At 38.1% G+C, this 14,220-nt stretch overlaps 1 protein-coding gene across 1 annotated transcript in view; it reads left to right on the top strand.

The window, feature by feature from the left end:
- The first annotated feature begins 413 nt into the window (after positions 1–413).
- Positions 414–14,220, top strand: part of LOC117874080 (opsin-5-like) — a 47,807-nt gene continuing 34,000 nt past the window's right edge. The window contains exons 1-2 of the mRNA XM_034763886.1: positions 414–534; positions 11,447–11,652. Coding sequence (XP_034619777.1) covers positions 414–534; positions 11,447–11,652 — 327 coding nt within the window. The remainder of the gene's footprint in view (positions 535–11,446; positions 11,653–14,220) is intronic.

Here is a 14,220-nt window from a genome sequence, read left to right as displayed (position 1 = left end):
CTTGTGCAGGCGTGTGTGTGTGTAAATATCATTAGGGTTATTATATTATATGACATATAGTTGTATTTTAAAGAATGATCATCATTTTGTCTAATATACTCTCTGCAGTCACTAAAGATTTCTGCATTTAGAAGCACCAGGGATATAAGGAAATCTGCTGCCTTGGTCTGGTCCCAGATTCATGGGCTGTATTAATAGATAGGATTAGTAAATAAGAACAGGTCAGAGGGCTGCAAAGCTCTTTCTTGTCTCTTGAGATTTCCCTGTTTAGTTTCAGTCTCAGGGCACCGCTTCCTAGAATGCAAGGAGCAGAAGTTTAAGAAAGCCAGAGACCATTTTCTTTTACTGGGCATTTGAGACTAACCGTGGGGGGGAGAAAAGGGCAAGTTCTGGGTCACGGGCTTTGCCTGAAAATGTCTCTCCAGTTTTCTCAACAGGCACCATGGAGGAACAACAACATCACCTTTCTGAACAAAGAGCCTCCTGTCTCAGAACAAGGAGAGACTATTATAGGCTTCTACCTACTGGCTTTAGGTATGTACTGTACCTCTGAATGGCTTATGAAATGAAACTCCTTTTTAAGTTTGGACTAAAGTTCAAAGGGATTCCTATAGTGTTCATCCACAAAGGAACAAGATGTCATAAACTGCAACTTTTTCTTCAGAAAGTTCTTTCAAAAAAAAAAAAAAAAAAAGGAGCTAGTGGTTTTTTTATTAGTATTATATTTTATTTTAAATGCAAACATTTGTATTGTGGGCAAAAGGATATGATATTATAGTCCAAGCTATTCCTTTAACTAAGGTTCATTTAGGATGTGGATACGAACAAAATATCTTGTGCAGAAAAATATGACATTACCTTGTTTTCTCAAAATGTCTCAATGGCATTCAATTAGTGTTCTATGCTTCTATCTTCTGCTTACTGAAGTCTATATTCAGATTGTTCAGCAAATAGTTCACCTTCTAAAACTAATACATTTAGTTAAATGAAATAGAATTCTACATAGAATTCTACAATCATATTTTAAATTTGTTTGTAAAATTCTTCCATCTAATATTTTATATACATTTAGAGGAAACTTTCTTGATCTGAGTCTATTAAAGATTCCTTAAAGTACTAAATTATTACTCATTATCAGTAGTTACAATAATACGTGCATAAAGTCTAAAAACTTGATATTCAGATTACATTGCAAGGCAGTTATTATACACTCATATTAAAAGTGTTTGAAAATGGAACCTCGTATTAACTTACTTTGTTCCTAAGGGCTTGTCTATACTTACCGCGCTGGTTCGGCGGCAGGCAATCGAACTTCTGGGTTCGATTTATCGCGTCTAGTCTGGACGCGATAAATCGAACTCAGAAGTGCTCCCCGTCGACTCCGGTAATCCTGCTCGCCGCGAGGAGTACGCGGAGTCGACGGGGGAGCCTGCCTGCCGGGTCTGGACGGGGGTAAGTTCGAACTAAGGTATGTCGACTTCAGCTACGTTATTCACGTAGCTGAAGTTGCGTACCTTAGTTCGATTTGGGGGTTTAGTGTAGACCAAGCCTAAGACTTTTTTTTGATTAAGTACTGTATTGTAATTTACAGCAAACTCAGTGCAGGATGATGGTGAATTACCATATCTGTTGTTCTGTAGGCAGACTTTATGAAATTTCAAAGAATGTAGATGTACCAGTTGACAAAGAAAATAAAAATAGCCATCTATTATTCTGACTTCATATGAAACAATATCAAAAGGTAACTGTTTTCCAGAGAATAATTCACAATCACGTCTTAGCTTTATAGTGATTCTATCTAATCGATCTATCTCTGTTTTTAAATGATAAAGAAATGAAACTGCATATAAAAGATGTTGCACATAATGAGAACTCCACAGCAATGTTACTAGAAATAGTTCCTGAATACAACCATTGAGAAACAGGCTTGTAAATTAAATAATCACGCTAAATAAACTTTTCTTTTTCTAAGCTTATCATGTATTCCCCCCCGGTACCAGCAGCTGCAAACCACCACCTGATACTTGTAAAGGAAAACTCACAGCCATGATGAAGAGGCTTGAAGGCCTTTCCTTCTGTCTATACGAGACTGGCATACTTATCAACAAAAATAGCCGACATAATGTAGTTGGAGTAAAGAATAAGACAGTTCAGAAAAAAGTTGGAAAAAAAAATAGCAGCCACTTTATTAGGAAGCAGAATAAAAATAATGTGGTCAAAAGGAAGTAGAGATGTTCTGATTTATCCCAGACCTATGTGCACAGGTGCAAACACATTCATGCAGCATCAGCAGCCTAGAAAGCACACAGCACAATCAACTACTGAATGAACCACACTAGAACACATTCTCAATTAGGGCTTGATCCTGTATTTATTGACGTCAATGACAAAACACACATTGACTTCAGTGGTTCAAGATCAGGTCTGAACTGATTAGCCCTGCTGAGAATGGGATTCTGTGATTACTTGGTACCTACCAGACTCCTCCCCAGCCCTTTGCTGCAGGTTTCTCTAAAGAAATAAAAATGATACAATGAAGAATAATAAAAAGAGTTTTCCCTTTCTTTTACAAATATTGTCTTTTGGGAAATGTCTCAGAATGCTTAGAGCTGGTTGACATATTGGGACAAATCGATCCTTGATGTAACTTCATTGTGAATCTGAAGTCTCTAGTACACTCTCAGCGTTAACTTCAGTAGTGAATACATTTTGATTTGTGTTATTGCTGGAAAAGCTAGTAATTTCCCAAGCAGACATCATTCCTACTGATCCAGTGGAACACCTCAAAGTCTTACAAATGATTAGCTAGTAGAGACGATTGACAATTTTCATTCAACATATTTTTAAATGAAAAATGCCTTTTTTGTTAAAACAGCTATTTCTGAGGTAAATGTCAATTTCTGACTATTTTTGGGGGGTGGGGGTGGAGATGAGGTATCCATAAAGCAGAACATTTCAGTTTTTTGGCCACAGTGGTTTATTTCTAGGGTTGCTGAGAACCAAAAACTGCTGGTTTTCAGTCAAAACCCAGAAATGTGTGAAGAAATTTTTTTGATGAAAATTAAAAAAAAAAGTACTCTGGTACTCTTTATTCCTATAAAAAAATTATTTCCTGGCCAGTTCTACTAGCTAGCACCTCATCCATATGCATATTTAAACCTTTTCACATTTCAGTGTACTTCTACTATATCTACAAAAACAACAAGGAGTCTGGTGGCACCTTAAAGACTAACAGATTTATTTGGGCATAAGCTTTCGTGAGTAAAAACCTCACTTCTTCGGATGCATAGAGTGAAAGTCTACTATATCTATTACTATATCTCTTACAGGACCAATGAATTTCTTTATGCTTATTTGAAATTAGACAAAGGCACGAATCAATACACTAGATCCAAACATTCCCAAGCTTTGGATTCGGATCTACACTTCATCTAACTTCTTGCTTTAAGGCCTAAACTCTACTCGTAACCAAGTTTCTCTATTGCTTTTTGCCCTGTACTCTTTTAAAATGTGGTCCTACTATGATAACTGACTCCTTACATATGGCAGCAAAGGTTTTCATGTTAGTTAGCTCCATGTTTATAAGTAGAGATGTTTCATAATTGCCAGCCGTATTCACTCTAACTCAGGTATAATCACCAGTAAAACTTGTCCAACTGAGGTGTCTTAGAGGTGTAGTTCAAGTGCAACTGATATGTACAATTTTGCATTTGGAACTTAATTATACATTCTGTTGATGATGTAACAACCAGGAGAGACTCTACCTCGCTTTCCCATAGCTGCATTGACTTTGTTCTGCAATGGTCACCACAGTATTTATGTCAGTAAAGTCAGAAGATAAAACTAATTTACCCAGGAAGCAGGGCTGTGGTATAAGGAGGTGTTATTTTTCACATTGTCACTTTTTGCTCATAAGGGCTTTCAAGGAGCAAAGCTTGCTCTGGAAGGAAGATATTTCAGTGTATATGTATTATACCCACGTGTCTGGCTTACAGCAGGCAGCCATAAAAGATCATATGCATTAGCAAGAACCCAGAGAAATTTATACAGAATATCCTGCTAATATGGTGCCTGTGAAAGACAGTTGTTGCACTTTGGGAACTGCTAAAGAAGGTGCCCTATTCTCTTGAATCCTGAGATTTCAATGATGTTTATGGTTAGTTATCAATTTTTTTTACCACATACATATTTGAGAGACTTCAGCACTCCAAATACTGTACTTAGGGACTTGTTCTTACTTCCCAAAAGATATCACAATTAGAGCTGAATGAATTATTTTCAACTAACAGATTTTTTTTCCCAAAAAGTGCATTTTTTGTTATTCTGAATCTACATGCAAATTCAGGTAGAATTTGACAAATAGTTTTGGCTGAGGAAAAAAACTGATCTTTTTTCAAATGAGTCTAAACTTGACTTTTGTTTCAAAATGACATTTCAAATTCAAATGTGGCCAATTTTTTTAAGAAAACAAAAAAAAAAGGCTAAAAAACACCTTAAAAAGACGGAATCAAAATGAAAAATTTGAAAAAATATGTCAATCAAACAAAATCAGAAAAAAATGTTTAAACCCCCAAAATATTGTTTCAGATGGACCCAGAATGTTTTAGTTAATTTCATATGAATATATTTTCAAGTTTTCCTATTTTATTCACTCAGCTGTAATCAGCATATCTGTGAATCTCTACACAGTCAAAACAAAATGCAAGACCTATTTCTTTGACCTGTTCTTCCCACAGAAACACCCCTCAAAACAAAACAACTACACAAAAATTCAAACCACAGAGAAAATTAACAAAAAACCAATTCCTGAAAATAGGATCAGAATATTGTGATCTTAAACATGAAAGTGTAGGGTGAAAAGCAGGTTAGGAACTTTTTGGATCTGGAATAGTTTTTAATGACAGCTCTGCCGTTTCTATCCTACATCATTTTTAAACAATGTGTTTTAATTTTACTTCTTGTGCAAACCTCTTCCAATTGCTTTTTGTTTGGATTTTGTTGTTGTTGTTGAGAAAGGAGGCAGCTTACAAACCATCTATAGTAGTGGAAAAGAGGACAGCATAATTAGAAAAAAAAATAATAATTGTGTTCTGACCTCTAGAAAGGGCTACTTCCAAACACAAAAACAACACCCTTTAACTTATGATTGAAAAAATCAAGGCTGTAGCACAGTACCCTTAAATTGGCTTGGTCCTGTTTATACAGGTAAAACCACAATGAATTACAATACAGTTGGCGCATAACCTCATTCCATGGCATTCTTATAAATGTAGCATAATCAGAACCATTGTGAGCAACATGGGAGATTTTCTCTTCCTATTCCAGTTCCTTGAGTCAATGATTCATAAAGTCTCTCAGTGTATAAGAGTATTAGCAGAATTTTAGAGTAGCATTCCCTGTAACCTACAGTTTTGCCTCTTTCTTGTCATGAGCAAAAAGGCATATTTAGTACACAATTCCTCTAGTGCATCAGTGATTTGTCTTAATTCATGGCCTGTCTAAATTTAGCTACCCAATCCAATTTCTGCCCCAAACAGCAGGTCCATTTGCCTCTGATAATAGCTGAGTCTGACACTTCACTTTTACTGTCTTTTCCCCCACTAGATCCAATTGGTGTGTTGTTTATGTTTACAGTGCCATATTGATGGGTTGCAATTTGAATGTTCTAACTCTACTCCTACACAGCTTTTCACAAATAAGGGGACTGCAAAAGTGCCAATTTGGGTGTTGAGAAGTCTAAGGACAGAGCAGGAGGTTTTCTGTTCTGTTCTGGCCTGGCATGAATACTGCCACTGAAAAGATGATAGCCAAGTGTGAAATCTGCTCCCAAGAGGTTGCAGTCTAGGAAGTGTGAATATGTTGTTGTTTTTCTGATGTCTTCCAGAGACGCTTATAGTGTTCTCCTTTCTTTTCACAAATGCAATCTCATGTTTTTTCTAAAACAAACAAACAAACAAAAAAACCCCGCCATCAATCCCAGCTTTGTTTCCAAGTTTGTTATGTCTGCAGTAAAGAGGTTGAGGATGAGGTTTTTTAAATTGATTTTATTTATTTGTTTGTTAGCTTTTGTTTTATTACGCAGCTTGCTCCAGCAATGAGCAATCTGAATCAGGATGTTCTGGGTTATTTAAATAAGAACACCAGCAAAACTCTCCTGCAGCAGATTGAGAGCTCATTCAGTGAATGAAAGCTAGCAGAAACATGACATCCTCAGAACAGCCAGAATAATGCTGACATCAAGTTATGAGCAGCTTCTGAGACATGATTAAAGCTTACTGGAGTGTCACATACATGGCAGCAAAAGTAAATTATTTTTAAAATGCTGCCATCTTGATCTAGGCTATCGTAAAATGTTGGCCTTTTTGAAGATTCATAGATGCCAAGGCCAGAAGAGCATCTAGTCTGAACTCTTGTATAGTGCCGGCTATAGAACTTCCTCAGAATAATTTCTAAAGCATAAATCTCAAGCATCCAATCTCAGTTTAATTTGTCTAGCTTCAGCTACCAGTCATTGGATTGTGTTATACCAGTCTCTGCTAGACTGAAGAATCCATTATTAAATATTTGTTCCCCATGTAGGTACTTGTAGATGGTAATCAAGTCACCTCTTAACCTTCTCTTTGTTAAGCCAAATAGATTGAGCTCTTTGAATCTATCACTATAAGGCATGTTTTCTAATTCTTTAATCATTCTCGTGGATCTTCTCTGAACCCTCTGCAATTTATCAACATCCTTCTTAAATTGTGGGCACCAGAAATGGACATCGTATTCCAGCAGTGTTTGAACCAGTGCAAAATACAGAGGTAAAATAACCTCTACTCCTACTTGAGACCCATATTTATGCATCCCATGTCACACTGGGAACTCATGGTCTGATGATTATCCACCACGCCCCCCATATAAGAACATAAGAACGGCCATACTGGGTCAAATCAATGATCCAGCTTCAGACAGATGCTTCAGAGGGAATGAACAGAACAGGTAATCATCAAGAGATCCATCTTCTGTCACCCATTCCCAGCCTCTGGCAAACAATCTTTTTCAGAGTCACTGCTTCCCAGGATAGAGACCGCTATCCTGTACATATGGCATACATTGTTCCTACATTTACATTTAGCCATATTAAAACACATGCTGTTTGCTTGTGCCTAGTTTTCCAGGCAATCTGAGTGCTCTGAATCAGTGATCTGTCCTCTTTATTATTTACCAGTTCCCCAATTTTTTGTCATCTGAAAACTTTATCAGTGATGATTCCATGTTTTCTTCTAGATCATTGATACAAATATTAAATAGCATAGAGCCAAGAACTGAGCCCTATGCGACCTCACTGGAAACATACCTGCTCAAAGATGATTCTCTGTTTACAGTTACATGTTGAGACCTATCAGTTAGCAAGTTTTTAATCCATTTAATGTGTGCCTTGTTAATTTTATATCATTCTAGTTTTTTAATCAAAATGTTGTATGGTACCAAATCAAACTCTGTATAGAAGTCTAAGTATATTAAATCAATACTACCTTTATCAACCACACTTGAAATTTCATCAAAAAAGGGTGTCATGTTAGTTTGAGAGGACCTATTTCCATAAACCCATGTTGATTTGCATGAATTACATTTTACCTTCCTTTAGTTCTTTATTAATCAAGTCCCATATCAGCTGCTCCATTATCATCCCTGGGATCAATGTCAGGTTGACAGGTCTATAATTTCCTGAGTCATTGTGTTTACCCTTTTAAAAAATTGACACAACATTAGCTTTCTTCCAATCTTCTGGAACTTCCCCAGTGCTCCAAAACTTATTGAAAATCAACATTTATGGTCCAGTGAGCTCCTTAGCCAGCTCTTTTAAAACTCTTGGATGTAAGCTATCTTAACCTGCTGATTTAAAAAAGTCTAACTTTAGTAGCTCTGTTTACATCCTCCTGAGAGACTGGCCATAGATTTCTCCTTATGTCACTTTGCTTCTCATATCAATTTTCTACAGTTCCTAACTTCTGATTTATATTGATTATTGGCAGATTCCTCTTTATTTTCTCGCTCTTGGAGATCAGTTTCTGATCTATTGCAGAGCTTTGCCCCTCACTCCAGGACTCCTCTGTTTTTTTAAGTAGCCTCTTGTGAGGGCATTTGTGAATGGCCTTTGGAAAGGTGAAATAAATTATGTCAACTGGTTCTCCTTTATCCACTATTTTATTGACACACCACATGGGAATACAAGTACCTCTTAGTAGTTCATATACCAGATGTTTCTTTCCAGGCTCTTTCCTCAAATATGATCTATCCTGATACATATGCCATCTGCAAAGCAACTGGTGGGAATTCCCCCCAATGTCACTGATGGTGAAGCCCTTGCTCTTCTTTTTCACTATATTGCATTTTGTCCTGTATCGAGCCATCATCTAAATTGTTTTGTAAACTAAACTATTTTTATTGGTTTATGTGTATTATAGTCAGTGACTTTAATAAGACACATCAGTGATGATACAGGGTTCAGTTTTGCATGCTTAATGGCCTGGAAATATATATATTTTTAACAGATCCTCGGTAGCGGGAATTCTTTGCTGCTATATGCAAAAAACACCAGATGGCGCTTGTTTCTGGAGTATTTTTATGAGGGTGCCACTGCTTGCCTTAGAATTTGATGTAATTAGAATAACTTCCCCTCAGTTTGTTGCTCTGTACATTAACACATTCAAATTGCAAGCCACTTCACACATCTCAAGTGTTCGACACAGCAGAGAAAGCTTGTCCGCTTGCTTCTGTAAAATCAACTCCCTCCACCTGTGGCTGTGCCATACACAAGGTTGCTCTGTAATTTCACTCATCAAGAAGTGCATTTATTATAAAGTACCCCCACTACACTCTCACACACTATCATGCTCCAGATTTCTCTATAGTTTCAAATCTGAGAAAGGTCTGTGTTTCTCCAGGGGAACAGATCTCTTCCTCTCTTTCATTTAACTTATCTTTTAACTGAAAATTCTCCTCATTCGCTGTGCTACAGAGGTAGTTCTGTATATTCCCAGCAAATGAACTGTGTGCAAATGAAATTTACATATTAATAGATTTTAAGGAAAACCCATCCATCCTCTGCAGTACTTTGGCAGCCTTTTAGCATAATGACTTTATGAACCACTGTTCAGGAACCTCTGTTCTGTAACATTTAAACATTCTCTATCAATTTTTATGTATACTGAAGTAATTAGTTCCAAATCAAGGGCCAAATTCTACTCTTATTAAACTTGTGCAAATCCAAAGTAATTCCATTGACTCACTCCTGTCTTCAGCTGCCCAATGTTCTGATGAATTCTGTGTTGTTGTAGAAGATACTTGTTAATTTTGCCCTTTATGGGTTGATGGCCCAAGCTGGTTAGCATTTTGGATTAAAGTAATGGGAAATCTTTTTTGCCTCATGAGTACCTTCCAAGTTAACTTGTCCTGACTATAAATTGTTCATGCCATTAGTGAGATTTCATAATTAACACTGCAGAGCTAGACAGCTTTCTACAAGCCTTTAGGAAGATAGTCTGTCCCCTCATGTCCTTAATGTATTGTTTCCCCACTTTGGCGGCGATTAGTGAGACTATTCAGGGATATTCTACAGCCCCTCTGCCCAAAAATTTCTTCAGAGCTCCATTTAGCATTAAGCCTCCTAATACACAGATGGTTCCCATCTGCAGGCTGAATCTAATGTTGCAGGGTTTGATAAATCCTCTTTTGGAGTCTATGTAGGCAGTTTCTCAAGTTTTTAACCCTTAAGACTGTTTTGAATAGCAATTGTCTGTGCTAGCCAGGTTTCTGAGATGGCAGCCCTTGCTTTACAGAACCCATTTTATTTTCCATAAGGTCAATGACATTCCATGTAACTTGTGCCCATGTGCTTTGAACCTGACCCCAAGCCTACTGAAATCAATGGAAAGACTCCTGCTGACATCCTACAGGCTTTGGATCAGGTCCTTTGGCCCAGACTTAAAACCATTGCACTGTTCAGTGTTGCAAAGTCTAAGACCCAGAAGCTCAAAGGTATCTAGGCAGCTAGCTTCCATTGATTCCAATGAGAACTAAGTGCCTAAATATATTTGAGGAGCTGGGCCTAAGTGATTTGGGGCTTATCTACATGGGGACATCCAGGAAAGTTAATCTGAATTAACTAAAGTTGTGAATTTAAATCACATCAAACCTCAAGAGCTTCATTCAGAATTAAAGTGGCCTTAATTTGGTTTAATTTAATTTGCTTCCAAAGTGAATTAAACTAAACCAAATTAAGACACATTTAATTCTGATTAATAGCACCCACACAAGGATTTAATGTGGTTTAACTAATCCTCTTCAAATTGACACCTTTAATTAATTAGAAACTTTTCTCCATGTCCCCATGTAGACAAGTCCTTAAATTTTCAAAAATGGCTTGGCATTTAGGAGCCTAAGTCATATTGAAAGTCAATGGGACATACGTTCCTAAGTGAAAATGAGTCTTAGCCATCTAAGTCACTTAGGCCAGATTTTGAAAGGTATTTAGGCACCTGACTCACAGGAGATAGACACCTAAATACCTTTAAAAATCTGGGATTTAGGCCTTGCAACACTGTGTGGAGCAATGCCTATATACCTTTAAAAATCATCGTCTCTGTGCACAAGTGCCTGACTGATTTTTCACCAGATTCATAATTCCCTTCCTACCTTATGCTCTTCTCTTCCAACAAGACTGATGGCTGCTAGACATCACCGTACCTTCAGTATCAGAGGGGATACACAATTCTATCTAAACAGAAAACAAGGCTTTCCAGTTTCTGAGGGCTTGCTCATTTATTTGAGGTTGAAAGATAGGACACAAGGCCTTCAAAATATTATCTTCAAATGGATTAAAATGTGCATTTCTGAACAGCATTCCAATCGGTATTCTTTGTCACAAGGAGATCACAGACTGTTCCATGAGAAGCAATTCCATCTCGCCAGCTGAACAGGGCCGTGGTTTTCTAGAACTGACTGGCAAAGCTGTTGTGTGGTCGTCTGCACACATTTTTACAAGCCATTACCAGGCAAATGGATATGGCATGCCTCTACAGCTGTAGCGTTCGGCAGAATGGTTCTCGTCTCTGTACTGGGAATGCTTCATGGATCCCATCTAATTAGAGACTTAATTTTTCTTTACCTGTGTATGGTTGTTCTTTGGTGGATAAGTGCATTGTTGCTATTCAGTTTTATTACCAGTGTTATTCAGAAGAAGGAAATTAACAAGTGAAATATACCTGGGTACTCAAGGAGGCCTAGTACACAACACAGTGGAGTAAAAATGTTTGGGTTTATTTGTTTTTAATGAAATAACCTGCCATTGTACTGTCCTTCAACATATGGGCATCATGCATTTATATATCACGCTGTTTCCTGATTTTTTGTTGTTGTTTGTTTTTAATTTGACTTTTATGGAATTTAATTCATTTTTCAGGATGGATGTCTTGGTTTGGAAACAGCATTGTGATTTTTGTACTCTATAAGCAGAGAGCTGTCCTGCAGCCCACCGATTATCTTACATTTAATCTGGCTGTATCAGACGCAAGTGTGTCTGTGTTTGGTTATTCCCGAGGGATCATTGAAATCTTCAATGTCTTTAAAGATGATGGATTCCTCATCACATCGATATGGACATGCCAGGTAGGAATGCATTTATGTGGTGAATTATTTAATTAGACAAAATAAGTAGTGCTATTTCTGCATGCGTGCTGTATATAAATAACCAGTCAGGGTTATGAGAGTGAAAATTAGTGACGAATGACTCTCCAATGGATCATAGTTCTGGTTTGTTTCAGATAAGTATCCAAAAATGTGGGTCTTCCTCTAGATTAACCAGTCTTGACCAGTTCCCAGTGATCTTCTACCCCAAAAATCCCTTTACCCAATAAGCTCCTGAAACCACACTTAATGTGGTACTGCTCCTTAAAGGTCCATTGTTAATTGGTATGGCTTGTATTGCAGTAGTAATGCCTAGAGCCTTCAGCCAGGATCTGTGCCCTATTTTATTAGGCACTGTTCACACAAGCAATGAAAAGGTGGTCCCTGCTCCATAGAGCCGGCAATCTAAGCATAGCCTCCTCCAGCATCTTCAGGGCATAATCAAGTGGGCTTGCATATTCCTACCCAGTGCCTTTTGTTGTTGGGAATATTTGTGAAGCCCCATGTTTACATTTTTAGTCTATTATCTTTTAACATCTTACAGTGCCAAGTTTATTGAGCAGGTTTGGTAGGAGCTGCTCCAGTTGCAACTTGATTTCCCAGATGTCTTTGTTCCCTTCCAGTCTGATGTTTTGCACGTGAGTTTGGTATAGAAAGAATCTTGTTAACTATGGCTGATGGTCTCTTTCTATTGGTAGCCATTGGTGTCCTGGTTGATTTTGTTAGAAATATCAGCAGCCTTCGATACCATTGACCACGACGTTTTATTGACTCGCCTCTGAGACTTTACTGGACTGGCTGGAATAGCTCTTTTACCGTGTTTATTGTTCTCTCAGAGGTGCCAAATAATGGTAACGAGTACCTGTCTTCTTCCCATAGGGTCCTCAAATACAAGTTTCAATTTGCTCAGGAAAATAGTGAAGCATTTTGTGTGATGGCGGCATTTTTGCTGATAGAAGGGACCTCCAGAGCTAAAAGCATGAGTCTCTACCGCTTGAGATAAAGAGCCAGGTTTTGCAGCTGAGGCCAGACTCTGATCCTCTGCAACAGAGGAGACACATAACGTACTGCAATATGTGAAGGACACTCAGATCTTCATGTGCTTTTCACTGACCCGAGATACTGAAGCCTCTTTGTTTTCACAATGTCTGACAGAAGTACAAATGTAACTAGGAGCCTCTTGTTTTATGCTCAGTCCACATAAGATGGCTGCAGTGGTGAAGGTATACTGTCTGGGAGTCATTGCTGCTCTTGCATGTCCAGGTGACAGTCGTGGCATTTAGTATCTTTTTTTTTCATTTAGGTCTGGCCCAGGGGTTTTTGGCTCTTCCTCTATCATGCCACAGTATTCCACACTCTTGTAACCTCTAACTACCAGAAGCTGGGAGTGGAAGATGGGGTTGATTATTTCATAATTGCTCTGTGCTGTACACTCCCCTGGAAGTTCTGGTATGGACCACTTCAGGAAACAGGATATCGGACAGGATACAGGAAGCCAGGGACAGTTTACAGGGATCATGGTCTGACCCACTATGGCCTTTCTTATGTTCTTAAAGCTGTATTACTGCAATATGCTTGACTTTGGGCTACCCTTGAAAAACAACTGGAAGCTTCAGCTTTGCACCATTTGAGTGGAGGAAGTTGCATTCTTCTAGGAAAGTCACTAGGTTGTCTCCTCCACTATTTGGGAGACCAAGGATTCTAACGTTGTCTGCTCAGATTTAATTTTTAATAGTTCAGTTTTATTTAGCATCATTTCACTGCTATCAATAATGTTATAAAGTTCAGCCTACAGACTCTGCTTTTCTCCAGCTCTTGGAGGTCCTGGCCAAGTTACTCATTAAGGGCTTATCTACCCTAAAGATGTAAGTTGACTTAAGTTATGCTACTTCAGTGTCTCTCCTGCCGACTTACCTTATGCTTCTCGGGTAGCTGGAGTACAGATGTTGATGGGAGAGCGCTCTGCCATCTACTTAGCGGGTCTTCACCAGACTCACTAAATCAACACCGCTACATCAATCGCAGCAGGGCCAATTTAGCCGTAAGTATAGAAAAGTCCTAAGACTTTAAAGTTGGACACAATGCAACACAGGGCACCACTTGGTCAAATGGAGTCTAGAGCAAAAATTACTCATCTTGTGCCCTCATTTTGTTGTTTGATATTTACTAAGGCTCTTACCGAGTAAAGCACTAAACCAGATGCTTAACTTAAGCACATGAGTAGTTCTGTCAAAGTCAATTTGTATCTAGGGGTAAAGCCTATTTGATTAACACATTTTAAATCCAGAAGGGACTGTTATGACCTAGTCTAACCTCCTGCATAACACAGGCTATAGAATTTCAACAAGTATTTCCTGCACCATAACTTCTGGTTGAGCTACAGTGTATCTTTTAGAAAGACATCCAGTCTTGATTTAAAGATTTCTGGTGATAAGTCTGCCACATCCCTAGGTAAGTTGTTCCAGTGGTTAATTACCCTCTCTGGAAACAATTTGTGCCTTATTTCTAGCCTGAATTTGTCTAACTTTAGCTTCCATTAGATCTTGTTAT

This window comes from Trachemys scripta, chromosome 3, assembly GCF_013100865.1.
Source record: "Trachemys scripta elegans isolate TJP31775 chromosome 3, CAS_Tse_1.0, whole genome shotgun sequence".
NCBI classification, from domain to species: Eukaryota; Metazoa; Chordata; order Testudines; family Emydidae; genus Trachemys; species Trachemys scripta.
This window is presented reverse-complemented; position numbering and strand designations above follow the sequence as displayed.